The sequence below is a fragment of the Anabrus simplex genome, chromosome 4 (assembly GCF_040414725.1).
Source record: "Anabrus simplex isolate iqAnaSimp1 chromosome 4, ASM4041472v1, whole genome shotgun sequence".
Classification (NCBI taxonomy): Eukaryota; Metazoa; Arthropoda; class Insecta; order Orthoptera; family Tettigoniidae; genus Anabrus; species Anabrus simplex.
The window spans coordinates 423,991,700-424,007,785 of NC_090268.1; the positions used below are offsets into that span (position 1 = coordinate 423,991,700).

Consider the following 16,086-nt stretch of genomic DNA (forward strand, 5'->3'; position numbering starts at 1 on the left):
TAACATGCATCTCTTTCAGAGATTTGTTTGTAGCTTAGTGTAGTACCTGTTACTCATACCGTACCTACAAGCTGCCACGACGCAGATAGTAGCTATGTTCTAAAACACTCTGGTCCATAAAGCAAATATGAGCATCATATTATAGTGTGAGAACATAGGGGAACAAATTCACCACTGACAGACAAAGAAAGGGAATAGGGGAGTTATGGGTAAATTGTATAAAATGATTGGATCTTTAACATCACACAGACACAGATAGAACTTATGGCGATGAGGGACTGAGAAAGAAGTGGCCATGACCTTAATTACGGTTCAGCCCCATCATTTGCCTGATGTGAGAAATGGGAAACTACAGAAAACCATCTGCAGGGCTGCCAACAGTGGGGCTTGAACCCCCTATATCCCAAATGCAAGCTGAAAGCTACATGACCCAAACCACGCAGCCACTCACTCGGTATCTTGGATCTTTCTCTTCCTCATTTCCATTACTTGTAAGTGTAAGTTTAAAAAGAGTGGCAATGTAATAGATTTATTAAACACAATGTGTACAAGTTGATTTTAAAAAAGTAGTTTGACTGTCTTTGCTTGTTATTGTCTTTAGCATAAATTGAGATTGGCAGACTTCTTAGTGTGCACTTGAACAGGTTATGTAAAAAGCGGTATAGTCCACAGATTTCACACATGCATTCACTGGATACTTTCCTATTACAGATGTGGTAGTGAAAGGCATGTATTGCTCCATGCATGTAGAGGTGTCTCAGCTCGTAGTTGGCTTTTTTCCATTCCTCATTGATCAGGGCTGCGGTGCAGAGAAACTCTGCTGTTTTTCGTCATCACCACACAGCATCAGTTTGAGAGGATGTTAAGTGACGACTGTAGAAGACCTGCATCTGCTACATTCCTGATCCCCCTAAACATCTTGCAGTCATCAACAAAGAGTAGGGTATTTGCTGTAGAAGAGCTGCATCTGCTAGATTTCTGATCTCCCTAAACATCTTGCAGTTATCAACAAAGAGTAGGGTATTTGCTGTTTCATCGAGTTTGGACGGCAGATCGTACATAAACAAGGAAAACAGCAACGGGCCAAGAGTACTGCCTGGTGGGACATGGGAGGTGACTGATAACCATGAGGATGATGTGCCTGATATTACCTCTCTCTGCCAATAGTTATGTAGGAAGTCAGCAAGAACGATCAAAAGATTGCTGTGTATATTAAATCGTGTGAAGAGTTTACAGAGCAGCAGAGTGTGGTCTACAGAATCAAAAGCTTTTTAAATGTCTGTGTAGCAAATTTAGCTGCAAAAGCATGTGATGCAAAACTATGCAGGGCAGCCAGGTTTGTTAGACAAGAGTCGCCTGGTAGGAAACAATGGTGGTTGGTTGAGAATGTTGTGAAGTTAGTCCCATTCATGTAATCATCTAGCACCTGTCTACATGGCCATTTTCATAACAGTAACCTTATGAATAACTGACAGCTACTAGTACACATCTGCTATTTTCACATGATCGCTCTGTTATTTTTATTCCAATGCCCCTGTATGTAATCTGAAACCTAGTAATCGGTAGTTTCTGCCTTTCTCTAATATTGCTCTTAATAGGTTCTTTCCAACTTGCAGTTCGTTACCAGTACATTGACGCATTCACATATTGCTCTATACGCATGCGCTGACTTCGTATTGGTTACGGATTGATACATGATTGGGTTGTGTTGGAATGGATTCTCGTTCATGTTATGAACTGGCATGGAGGATATCTTCCTTTTACATGGAATTAGAGTAAGACAATCCAATGAAAGCTGAAATGTGAACGCTATGAATGGTGTGAAAATGTTACTAATAGGGTCGGTTGATGCATGCATTTCAGTGGGCTTGGCAGACTGATATGTAATAACAACAACTTCTGGCTCAGTGAGGAAAGCAACGGGAAACTACCTCACTCCTCATTTCCCTAGTATGCCTCTTCAGTGATGCCTAGGCCATCTATGACAGCTGATGGCAGAGCTGTTGAGGATCCAACCAGCCTTAGGGCTGACGACTGAACATACATACACATTTTATTTAAATATTAACTAATGCAGGAGCCTCCATGGCCCAGACGGCAGCACATCGGTTTCTCACCGCTGGATACCGTGGTTCAAATCCCGGTCACTCCATGTGAGATTTGTGCTGTACAAAACGGAGGCAGGACAGGTTTTCTTCCGGATACTCCGGTTTTCCCTGTCATTTTTCATTCCAGCAACACTCTCCATTATCATTTCATAGCATTTATCAGTCATTAATAAATCACCTTGGAAGTGGTGACCCCATTGTAATAATAGCCTATATATGATTCATTCATTACATATCTGACCCAGTCAATACCTGGAAAACAGGTTGTAGGTTTTCATTTTCATTAACTAATGCAATATATCTATAATAATAGTTATGTAATTTAGACCCTATTAGTGTGAAATTTAGATGTTGAGACCTATTAAAAAGTTTTCATATCTAGCGATTTAACCTATACTTTATCTCTGCATTTAAACACAACATATGAAATGAAACAAGAAAATTCTATATGTTTCAGATTTGTACGAATTCCTCATCTTCTATGTTTTCTAAGATTTTAAGTCCTTTTCATCATAATAAGGAACAGTTTATTCTGCATTGTATTTCAATTACAGTATATTGTGTTTATTAACCTGGTAGATTTTGGACCTTTATATAGGCCTAATGTAACACAATACATAAATAACTTAAGAAAGATAACACATTAATTACTGGTACCTAAATAATTTTCATTTCTTTTTAATTTTGCAAAAAGTAGCAGCTCTTCTTCATATTCACTAGATGAAGATCGTAAAAAGTTATTGTCACCTTCCATAATAACCTCAATAAATTAACATCTACTTGTGTTATCGCAAGGAAGAAAGAAGCGTACATCAGGAGGCAATGATTCAGTGTTTCTGCACATCATGGAAATGTACGCACCAGTACATGCTTTAGACCGCGGACTACTTCCGATCGTTAGGGTTCGATGTGAAGAGTAGTTGAAGAACCTGACACTAGTACACAGATGAATGCATGAACAGACTGTGTTGGAAAAGAATTTTCGTGTTGCACATGAGCAAAGTGGCCATGTACTGGTACAGGGACTGTGTTGCAAAGAACGTAATATCATCTAATTGTATAGTTGTTATTATTCAAGTGTTTAGCAATAGGACAATCAGACTATCCAAGCTTCTTAAACCCAATGATAATTAAACTCCCTGATTCATTTGCATTATACATAGCATTGAGACCATTTAAAAGAAACAAGAAACAAAAATCCGTTGAACATCATGGCCTCGTAGACAACTTTTATCAAATGATCAAATTGTATAGTCTTGTAGATAAGTTTGATCAATTCTTAGGCTATGCAATCTCAAGGTACAATTTCAATATAACATAAATCTTTAGTATGTCCTGCACAAGTTTGGTTACGTCGTCATCATCATCATCATCATCATCATCATCATCATCATCATCATCATCATCATCATCATCACCACCACCACCACCACCACCACCACCACCACCACCCTTTCCCCTTATCTAGCTCCTGCTAGGTCAGGGCATTTATGACACTTGTCCACCTTCCGCTGTCCTCTTCCAACATTTTATCCCAGTCCAGGTTTCTTCGGCTCGCATTCCACCTTGTTCTAGGTCTCTTTCTCACTCTCTTTCCCTCAAAGTTCATCGCCATTGTCTGTTTTGGTATTCTTTTCTCCTTCTTCTTTATATGTCCAAACCATCTTAGCTTATTCTTATCAATTCTCTCATTTAGATTTTCTAATGTGACTTCCTTTCTAATGCACTCTGTCACCCCTTGTTTTTCCTATCATACTTACTAGGTATTTCATTTTGCTGGCTTAAATTGAACTCTCCTCCCTTCTTGTCACTGCTCAGGTCTCAGCCGCATAGATCAATATGGGTGAATAACACATTCTGTACATAATCTCTTTACACTTCCTTGGTACTTCTTTATTCCAGACAAGGTTTCTTACACTCTGGTACAATCCATTGCCCTGCTGCACCCTCTTGCTAATCCCCATGTCTAGCTTTGTATTCTGCATTAATTCACTCCCCAGGTATTTGAAATTGTCCACAATTTCAAGGCTTTGACAACCAATTTTCACAATGTCTTTCCTTTGTCTTTCTCCCCTTGATATCACCATGGTCTTGCTTTTCACTGTGCTGTTTTTCATACCATACTTTTCAATTTTCTCCTTCAGTGCATCAAGTTGCTTTTGTACTTCTTTGCTGCTCATTCTCCAGACTACAATATCCAATTTTGTTCATAACCATTTGAAATAAAGGAGGTGACAGCGCACTTCCCTGTCTTAATCCAGTTTAATTTCTAAACCATTCCGTCTTTACAACCGGAGTCTGAATGCAGTTGTTGTACATCGCTTGCACAATTTCTACAGTTTGTGTACCCATTCTCTTTTTGAATCATGTTTCCCACACCCTCTCAAAGGATACACTTTCATTCGCCTTCATTAGATCTATAAATGTCATGACCAGATCCTTTCTATATTCTGAATCGTTTTCCAGTAATTTCCTTATGCTGAATATTGGATCCACTGTAGATCTGTAGTTTGGTTACGTTCAGTGGCTACGTATGGTCATGGTGGTAGTCATGATTATTGTTTTAAAACAATGTACAACTGGGCAACCTTTCTCTATTGACACTAATCAGAGGGAAGAAATGAAAGGGGTCTGACACTTTGAAAAACGAAGGTATTGGCCAAAGGAAGACAAGGGCCATCAAGGGCGTGAAAATGAAAGACTCCTTAGGCCTCGTAAACCTAATACCGTCAGGGTCGGAAAAGAGCAAGAGTTGACCAGGGAAGGTTGGATAGGATAGATGAAAGTGAGGAGCATGGCACATGTAAGTGGAAGAAATGTCAGGGCTCAGGTAAGAGCTCCACGGTTGCCAACACATGCTCCCAAGTTAAGGACCCCTGGGGCCCCTTTTAGTCACCTCTTACAACAGGCAGGTGATACTGTGGGTGTTATTTTACCACCTTCAACCACAGGGGGATAGTGGCTATGCCATTAATCAAACTGGCAAGAATGCCCCTTAAACAAAATCATTGGTTAAATATTTTACACAATTTATATCTTGTGCTGATAACACAATTGCTCTAGTTCCATTCCAGTGCCCCTTTAGGTGAAATGAAACTTAAGCACTCCTAGCTTTTACCTTTCTCTAACTAATTACCATCAATGTCATCCAACTGTAACATTGCTATTATTGTAATGCTTATGTGATCATGTGAGAGTTTTATATCTCTGGAGTATAATTCAATTTTTGACTTTCCAGGCAGTACTAAGCAGCACAACACATCTGGAAAAGTCTACCTTTTACAACTTTGTACACCCATGGCTTGGAACAGGTCTATTAACTAGTTCAGGTATGCTAAGCAGAATGAAACTATTCTAGAAATAGGTCTGAAGGAAAGTAGGTCTTGCAGATAACTTTGTATATTTTTCAGGTGGCAAATGGCATTCTCACAGGAAAATGATCACTCCAACATTCCACTTCAAAATTTTAGATACCTTTGTGGATGTCTTTGTTGAGAAAAGTGAGATCCTGGTTCAGAAACTGAAGATGAATGTCAATGGACCTGGTTTTGATATCTACCCCTTCATCACTCGCTGTGCTCTGGACATCATTTGTGGTGAGAGATTCTATTTATTAACAAATCTATTTGTGACTGTACATAATAGTATTTTGGGTTTATGCCATGCCGTGTATTTGCCGCTTCCTTAGCGTAGTGGTTAGAGCTATTTGTAGCCATATTTCGATGCTTGCATTCGATTCCGGATACAGCCATTTTTTTCTGATCATATTAGACATGTTTGTGAAATTAATAACTGGTTCGATAGAAGGCAAATCAGTTTTAGGAAAGGTTATTCCACTGAAGCTCAACTTGTAGGATTCCAGCAAGATATAGCAGATATCTTGGATTCAGGAGGTCAAATGGACTGTATCGCAATTGACCTGTCTAAAGCATTTGATAGGGTGGATCATGGGAGACTACTGGCAAAAATGAGTGCAATTGGACTAGACAAAATAGTGACTGAATGGGTTGCTATATTTCTAGAAAATAGATATCAGAGAATTAGAGTAGGTGAAGCTGTAATAATTAAGAGGGGAATTCCTCAAGGGAGTATTATCGGACCTTTATGTTTTCTTATATATATAAATGATATGAGTAAAGGAGTGGAATCGGAGATAAGGCTTTTTGCAGATGATGTTATTCTCTATAGCAGGGCCTCTCAGGGTGCATGCGCGTGGTGCATGCACTGTGCACGGTGCAAAAGACGACTTGGCTTGGTTGACCAGAGTGCAGACCCCCCACTCCTCGATTTGGAGCAATAGCGCTGTCTCTCTCTTTCCTCACGCCTGTCTCGCTCGCTCCGCCTGTCTCCCTCTCCCCCACTTGCGCCGTAGCGCTCCAAATCCGGGCTGAGTTGAGCCGAGTATAGCCGAGTAGAGCCGAGCATAGCCGAGTAGCCCAGAGACGAAGCGTTGATCCGAGCCTTACCGAGCGGCACCGAGCGGCACCGATGCACAGTGCACGGAGCTCTTGCGCCTCGCTCTGCACGCGTAAGATTTTGGGCGTTTGAGAGGCCCTGCTCTATAGAGTAATAAATAAGTTACAAGATTGTGAGCAACTGCAACGTTACCTCGAAAATGTTGTGAGATGGACAGCAGGCAATGGTATGTTGATAAACGGGGTTAAAAGTCAGGTTGTGAGTTTCACAAATAGGAAAAGTCCTCTCAGTTTTAATTACTGTGTTGATGGGATGACAGTTCCTTTTGGGGATCATTGTAAGTATCTAGGTGTTAATATAAGGAATGATCTTCATTGGGGTAATCACATAAATGGGACTGTAAATAAAGGGTACAGATCTCTGCACATGGTTATGAGGGTGTTTAGGGGTTGTAGTAAGGATGTACAGGAGAGGGCATATAGGTCTCTGGTAAGACCCCAACTAGAGTATGGTTCCAGTGTATGGGACCCTCACCAGGATTACCTGATTCAAGAACTGGAAAAAATCCAAAGAAAAGCAGCTCGATTTGTTCTGGGAGATTTCCGACAAAAGAGTAGTGTTACAAAAATTTTGCAAAGTTTGGGCTGGGAAGAATTGAAAGAAAGAAGGAGAGCTGCTCGACTAAGTGGTATGTAATACCAATATAAATGGTCCGTTATTGGACATTATAAATTTTCCAGCTAACTCATTCCAGGTTGCCAGCGTTTCGCCCCCGTGTGCTAGGCTGGGCTCATCAGTTGGTACCTAGCACACCTACCAAGACGCATGGCCAGTGCATACCGTGGAGGCCACTGCGTAGGCTAATTGTAGCCACCGGCAGTGCCAATGCACTATGAGACACTCTGTCTCACTACTAAAAATTGATGCCTGCTTGGCCATCAGATGGTATTACTGGTATTATAAATTTACTCATTCGGAACAAATATTACACATCCCCTATGGGAATCGACATCTGTATCATCTGATGGCCAAGCAGGCATCAATAATGTGAAAAAAGAACCGTACAAGGAACTTTTAGTGAAGTGATTTATGTACCATCCGCCTCTGTGGTATAGTGGTTAGTGTGATTAGCTGCCACCCCTGGAGGTCCGGGTTCGATTCCCGGCTCTGCCACGAAATTTGAAAAGTGGTACAAGGGCTGGAACGGGGTCCACTCAGCCTCGGCAGAACAACTGAGTAGAGGTGGGTTCAATTCCCACCTCAGCCATCCTGGAAATGGTTTCCCCACTTCTCCTCCAGGCAAATGCCGGGATGGTACCTAACTTAAGGCCACGGCCGCTTCCTTCCCTCTTCCATGTCTATCCCTTCCAATCTCCCCCCCCCCCACCACAAGGTCCCTGTTCAACATGGCAGGTGAGGTCGCCTGGGCGAGGTACTGGTCATCCTCCCCAGTTGTATCCGCCAACCCAGAGTCTGAAGCTCCAGTACACTGCCCTTGAGGCGGTAGAGGTGGGATCCCTCGCTGAGTCCGAGGGAAAAGCCAACCCTGGAGGGTAAGCAGATTAAGAAAGAAAGAAGAAAGAAAATGTATGTACCTATGTTACTTTTTTGCTGATTTGAGACATGAACAAAAATGTCGTTATGAACCCCCTAAAAATTTTGTCATGAGCCACCACTGGTATTGACTAGGAGGATAATTAAACACATTTGACAATTTATAAGATCAACTGTCAATATGGATCGAATATATTTATAGTCTGCAATACCAATGCAGAACCTAGTAAGTTGGTGCTCTCCATCTGTTTCCTATACCATATTTTGCTCTTGTTAGCTTTCTTTCCTCAGCTTTTATAAACATTTTTTTCTATTAGTCTTCATAGTGAGAACTAAATGTATGTACTACCGTACACTGATCCAAATTAATATGTACTAACATCATGGATGTATAAAACTTGGGGAAAACAGCTGCAAGACATACAGTATATACTGTAGTAGATGCTGTACTTCTACAGATGTGATCAGATTAATAAAATAGTACAGATCTGTTAATCTTCAGTTTAAAAGTTAACTTCAACTGCATTGAGTAAAAGTTAATTAATTCTTTATTTTTGTTACTCATATTTTATTTAATCATGTATCTTTTAGGCATGAGCTAGAAAGAAAGAAAGAAAGAAAGAAAGAAAGAAAGAAAGAAAGAAAGAAAGAAAGAAAGAAAATATAATGTAAAAATAAAAGTAGTGTCCATTATAATTTTAACTCCTGTTTTCTTTGTATTAAATTTTAATATGGCTTCTTTTTCACAGAAACTGCCATGGGAACAACAATAAAGGCTCAAGAGGAAACTGACTCTGAATATGTCTCTGCAGTTTATGAGTGAGTATCAATTTCTATTCTTTTAAAAATACATAACAATTAAATAATATTGATGTACAAATTGGTTTACTGAAAGTAGACATAATCGCAGAGATGAAATATTAATTATTAATGTTATTGGTTTTACGTCCCACTGACTATTGGAGCTGGAATGTTGCCCCACAGGAGTTCTTTTACACCCAACACTGACACAAGGTCGACATACTTGAGCCATTCAAATACTATGGGACTAGCTGGGGGTGAACGCACCAACTTAGGCTTAAAAGGCCCGTGCTCTACCTTCTGAGCTACTCAGCCTCGCAGATGAAATACTCAACACATCACAGAGAATCATGTTATCAATATTTATAGGCCTAATTTTGCCAAGAATAATATTGATCATCAGTGAGACAGTAATAAAATCTTCTGTATTTGCTCTTGTCAGTGCCTTTTTCTTTTTAACAATTTGCTTTACGTTGTACCGACACGGATAGGTCTATTTAAAGTTAAAAATTTCATTGTTCCGTATTGAAGAATATCACAATTAAAATTGAAATAATTGATAAGGAGATTCCACCTATTCAATACCAAAGAATAAGAAATGTAGTGAATTACATTCTCATTTAATAATAACTAGAAATGGTACCGGTTTCGACCCTAGTCCAGGTCATCATCAGCCGATTAAGAAATGGAAAACAATGCATAGGATCAGTAGAAGAGGCAATATGAGAAGGAAATGAACGGGGGTAGACACTGTAAAACTTAGAAGTAAAATACAAGTCAATCAAAAGAAAAACAGTGCGCAATTCTCTTAGCGGCAGCAAGGCACACATAGCGCTAGGCAAAGTCCCACAATGATTACGAATAGTGGAGAACTGTTCAAAGCCAGTTATTTAAACACTGTTAGGCATAAAGTCACATCACAATCGAACACAATCAAACACATATGAAGGTCCATATGAAGGTCCATATGTGTTCGATTGTGATGTGACTTTATGCCTAACAGTGTTTAAATAACTGGCTTTGAACAGTTCTCCACTATTCGTAATCATTGTGAGACTTTGCCTAGCGCTACGTGTGCCTTCCTGCCGCTAAAAGAATTGGGCACTGTTTTTCTTTTCATTGACTTGTATTTTACTTCTTCTAAGTTTTACAGTGTCTACCCCTGTTCATTTCCTTCTCATATTGCCTCTTCTACTGATCCTATGCATTGTTTTCCATTTCTTAATCGGCTGATGATGACCTGGACTAGGGTCGAAACCGGTACTATTTCGAGTTATTATTAAATGAGAATGTAATTCACTACATTTCTTATTCTTTGGTATTGAATAGGTGGAATCTCCTTATCAATTATTTCAATTTCAATTGTTACAGATAGGTCTTACGGCAACAATAGGATAAGGAAGGGCTAGACGTTGGAAGGAAGCAGACATGGCCTTAATTAAGGTATAGCCCCAGCATTTGCCTGGTGTGAAAATGGCAAATCACGGAAAACTATCTTCAGGGCTGGCAACATTGTGGTTTGAACTCACTGTCTCCTGAAAGCAAGCTGATAGCTACGTGACCCAAGCCACGTGGCCATTTTCTTGGTTATCCTACGGTTCCTCCATTCCATAGTCAGAATGGTTTCACTTATGAACAATGAACCAGAGGCATAAGTAAATATGTTCTTCCATTGTTAGTAGTCTTTGTGCTGCGAAGTAAGAAATGTCGAATTTCAAGAGAAGTGTGCAACTTAAAATTTTGTTAAGTGTTTAGGGAAAAAAACAACTTTGGAGACTTTTGCATTACTAACTGCAATGTATCATTACTATACAATGGGAAAATGAAAGGCATCCAAGTGGTATTGGTGTTCTGAAAGAGAGTTGAAAAGCCATTGCTGGTAATGAGAGCTGTGGTTTCAGCACAGGCAGATGAAATAAGTAAAACAGGGCAAAGCAGCAAACAAAGAATTGTATCTTGATATTCTATATCACATGCTGGAGTTAATTTATTATAATCACCCTGGGGTGTGACAAGGTGGCCAGTGGTACCTTTAACATGACCACACACATGCACATCTGTCCATAATGGTCTCATAGTTGAACTTCAATCAATCACTACTGATCTGCATTGAGGGCAGCTGCCCAGATGGCAGATTCCCTGTCTGTTGTTTTCCTAGCCTTTCCTTAAATGATTGCAAAGAAGTTGGAAATTTATTGAACATCTCCCTTGGTAAGTTATTTCAATCCCTAACTCTCCTTCCTATAAACGAATATTTGCCCCTAATTGTCCTCTCGAATTCCAACTTCATCTTCATAATGAGATCTTTCCTACCTTTAAAGACACCACTCAAACTTATCTGTCTACTAATGTCATTCCACGCCATCTCTCCACTGACAGCTTGAAACATACCACTTATTACAAGTGACTATTTTCATTTTGACTGTATTGAAATTCAATATATTAAAATTTTTACAATTAATTTATTAATTTATTGAGAACCACCTTTTTTTACAATTAATTTATTGAGAACTACCTATTAAATACCTTGAAGTCATTATATCTATGATACAATCACTATATTAAGGTTTAAGCATATAATGGTACATGTTTCACCTGTCATTGCAGTCATCATCAGCCATAAATTCTATAATCTAGGTCAGAGCCCTGAAGTGGATGTTATATTAAAATTATTCTTAAAAACTAATTGTTTACAATAATATACATTGATGTGTAGGAACACTGTGGTTACATTTGGAATGAAATGGTCAAACATATTTTAAAGTTGTAATGGAATGTCTTATTTATGTTCACATCAATGGAAATAAATAAAATAAATATATATTGAAATTCATAATGTTGATAATTGAAGCCAAAAGGAAATCACAATATTTACACAGATTTTTTCATTATATACAGGAGAACAATATTTTCAGCTTAAAATGATTTGTGGGTTGCTAAAATCTTCTATAGAATAAAATATTTTCTTAATGAACAAGAGTATATTATTAATAACATTCAAAGTGAGGTGCTGGTTAGAGTGTTGAATAGGTGGTTCTCAATAAATTAATTGTAAAAATGTTAACATACCACTTAGTCGAGCAGCTCGTCTCCTTTTTCCCAAGTCCTGAGGAATTCCCCAATTAATTATTACAGGGTCAGATAAAGCTTCGCATACTCTAATTCTCTGAGATCTATTTTCTAGAAATATAGCAACCCATTCAGTCACTGTTTTGTCTAGTCCAATTGCACTCAATTTTGCCAGTAGTCTCCCATGATCTATGCTATCAAATGCCTTAGATAGGTCAATGGCAATACAGTCCATTTGACCTCCTGAATCCAAGATATCTTCTATATCTTGCTGGAGTCCTACAAGCTGAGCTTCAGTAGAATAACCTTAAAACAACCGCATATTTAAATGGGTTTTACTCAAGGGCTGCTCGTACGTGGAACCTTATACCATCTGAGGTAAAGCTACTTCCTCTTCCTCACTTCCTCCGCAAAGTAAAAAAAATGTATATGTAAATATAAACCTATATGTGATGTATATAACTTGTATAAATTATAATTGCAAGAAGGATGGGTCCAAGTACAGGTGTATGTGGGCGAATGTGTATGCGTGCGCGGGTGTGAGTGTGAGTGGTTGTGAATGAGTGTGTATACAGGGGTCTGAGTGAGAGTATAAATGGCTGGGTGTTCTTACTCTAATATTTTCAGGATAAATCAAGATAATTATTATTCTAAGGGTACAGTGTTTGTAGTGTAAATATGTAAATTTAAAATTGTCTACATAAGTTTGTATGTAAATATTCAGTAGAGTTTATGTACACATGTGGAGATGGAGGCACTTCCGTGTATGTGGGGCTTGCCCTTTCTCCATCTACCACCCCTAAATTGTACATGTACAATTTAAGGAAAATAAATAATAATAATAATAATAATAATAAACCCAAACTGCCTTCTATCGAACCAGTTATTATTTTTGCAAACATGTCTAATATAATCAGAAAGAATGCTTTTCTAAAGCTTACATGCAATGCATATCAAACTGACTGGCCTATAATTTTCAGCTTTATGTCTATCGCCCTTTCCTTTATATACAGGGGCTACTACTGTATAACAACTCTCCATTCATTCGGTATAGCTCCTTCATGCAAACAATAATTAATATGTACTTCAGAGAGGGTACTATATCTCTACCCATTGTCTTTAGTATATCCCCAGGAATCTTATCAATTCCAGCCGCTTTTGTAGTTTTCAACTTTTGTATTTTATTGTAAATGTCATTAACATAGGAAAATTTTAATACTTCTTTAGTATTAGTCACCTCCTCTATCCAGACATTATCCTTGTAACCAACAATCTTTTCATACACTTGACTGAAGACATCTGCCTTTGGAAGATCCTTGCATACAAACTCCTCTTGTTCATTAATGATTTCTGGAATGTCCTGCTTGGAAACTGTTTCTGCCTTAAAGTACCTATATATACCCTTTCATTTATCATTAAAATTTGTATGACTGCCAGTTATGCTTTCATCATGTTATTCTTAGCTGACTTCTTTGCTAGATTCAATTTCCTAATAAGTTCCTTCAATTTCTCCTTACTTCCACATCTATTTCTAACTCTATTTCTTTCCAACCTGCATGTCCTTCTTAGTTCTTTTATTTCACTGTTATAATAAGGTGGGTCTTTTACCATTCCTTACCACCTTTAAGGTACAAACCTGTTTTTACATTCCTCAACAATTGCTTTAAACCCATCCCAGAGTCTGTTTACATTTTTATTTTTCGTTTTCCACCTACCATAGTTATGTTTTAAAGACTCCCACATGCCTGTTTTATCAGCCATATGGTACTGCTTTTAAGACATCCCTTTCTATCACATTTATTTTTAACTATGACAAAAACAACTTCGTGATCACTAATACAACCTATTACTTCTGTTCCTCTATAGATCTCATCTGGTTTTACCAGCACTATGTCCAGAATATTTTTCCCTCTAGTTGATTCCATCACTTTCTGAATCAGCTGTCCTCTCCATATTAACTTATTTGCCATTTGTTGGTAATACTTCCTGTCATTTGCATTACCTTCCCAATTGACATTTGGTAAATTGAGATCACCTGCTTCAATCACATTCCTTTCCATATCGTTTCCCACATACTTGATTATCTTATCAAATAATTTTAAACCAGTATCATTGCTACCCTTTCCAAGTCTGTACACTCCAAAGATATCAAGTTGCCTATTATCTTTACAAATGAGCCTTACATGTAGAATTTCATGCTTCTCATCTTAGACTTTTTCGTAGCTTACAAATTCTCTTTCACCAGAATGAATACTCCCTCTCCTACCATTCCTATCCTATCTCTATGATACACATTCCAGTTGCGTGTGAACATTTCTGCATTCATTATATCATTCTTCAGCCATGATTCAACTCCTGTTACAATATCTGGTAAGTACGTATCTATTACTTCTGTGTTTCAACGTTGTGTTTTTCCAAGATCGAAAAAAAAAAGAAAAAGGAAAAAGATGTCTTATTGCATCAGTAAATGAGGTTAAGGCAATGATGGCATTATTAAAAAAAATATCCACAGCCTGTTTCCAGTCAATCGACTGGGTCAGGAATGGAATGAATGAAGCCCCCAGCTACCGGCAAGGATAGGAATTGTGCCGGCTTCCGAGGCCTGTCACACTCCTCTGGGGCAATGATGAATGAATGACAGGTGAAATTAAATTATACTGGAGAGTGTTTCTGGAATGAAATATGACAGGGAAAACCGGAGTACCCGGAGAAAATCCTGTCCCACCTCCGCTTCGTCCAGCACAAATCTCACATGGAATGACCAGGATTTGAACCACGGAACCCAGCCGGATAGCATTATAGGAGTTCACAAAAGATGGCTTACATAGGTGCTTTTGGAAATTTCACTAACTGGCAAAGGTGTTTCCAGAGGGATTACGTTGAAAGTGGTTGTGCATCAGTATTCATGGTGAGAAAGTGTATGCCAACTCCCTGATTTTTTGGTTCTACCTTGTATTATTATTCTTCACTCATCAGTACAGCCACATTATACAAGCCACCTGTCCTTCTATCCCTTGGACTTATGCCTTTTTCTTTACATTCCTGCCAAAGGTCCTTAAGTCTTTGACTTCTCCTTTCTCTCTCTTCCACCAATATTATTCAGGGCTTTGCAAGTTGTTTCTTATGTGCATCTGTCAATCCTGCATTTTTTTCCTGACGATGATGAAGATGATGATTATGATGATGATGATGATGATTACTATTATTATTATTATTATTATTATTATTATTATTATTATTACATGAGTACTCGAGTGTAGCTTATTTTATTGTTGAGATAGAATATCACAATCACCATCATCATCAGCATACATACATACATACATACATACATACATACATACATACATACATACACACATTATCATTATAGACTGTTATGCCTTTCAGCGTTCAGTCTGCAAACCTCTGAGAATTTACTAAACATAGCCACAATCCTCGATTTGCAACTAGTGTTGTGGCCTCATTTAGTTCCATACCTCTCATCTTTAAATCGTTAGAAACTGAGTCTAACCATCGTTGTCTTGGTCTACCTCTACTTCTCTTACCCTCCATAACAGAGTCCATTATTCTCCTAAGTAACCTATCCTCCTTCATTCGCCTCACATGACCCCACCACCGAAGCTGGTTTATGCGTACAGCTTCATCCATCGAGTTCATTCCTAAATTAGCCTTTATCTCCTCATTCCAAGTAGCCTCCTGCCATTGTTCCCACCTGTTTATACCAGCAATCATTCTCGCTACTTTAATGTCTGTTACTTCTAACTTATAAATAAGATATCCTGAATCCACCCAGCTTTCGCTCCCGTAAAGCAAAGTTGGTCTGAAAACAGACCAATGTAAAGATAGTTTTGTCCGGGAGCTGACTTCCTTCTTACAGAATACTGTTGATCGCAACTGCGAGCTCACTGCATTAGCTTTATGACACCTTGATTCAATCTCACTTACTATATTACCACCCTGGGAGATCACACAACCTAAATACTTGAAATTATCGACTTGTTCTAGCTTTGTATCACCAATCTGACATTCAATTCTGTTGAATTTCTTACCTACTGACATCAATTTAGTCTTTGAGAGGTTAATTTTCTGCACCTATTTTCAAGTTCCAAGATATTAGACTGCAGGATTTCGGCAC

The 16,086-nt window shown here is 38.5% G+C and overlaps 1 protein-coding gene across 3 annotated transcripts in view; it reads left to right on the forward strand.

Annotated features, from left to right (window-relative positions):
• Nucleotides 1–16,086, forward strand: part of LOC136872060 (cytochrome P450 4C1) — a 213,139-nt gene that overhangs the window by 158,183 nt on the left and 38,870 nt on the right. For all 3 annotated transcript variants that reach the window (XR_011018054.1, XM_067145917.2, XM_068227321.1), the window contains 3 exons: nucleotides 5,347–5,437; nucleotides 5,519–5,704; nucleotides 8,828–8,897. Coding sequence is in view for 2 of the 3 variants with exons in the window: in XM_067145917.2 (XP_067002018.2) it covers nucleotides 5,347–5,437; nucleotides 5,519–5,704; nucleotides 8,828–8,897 (347 nt within the window). In the remaining variant the exon portion in view is untranslated. The remainder of the gene's footprint in view (nucleotides 1–5,346; nucleotides 5,438–5,518; nucleotides 5,705–8,827; nucleotides 8,898–16,086) is intronic.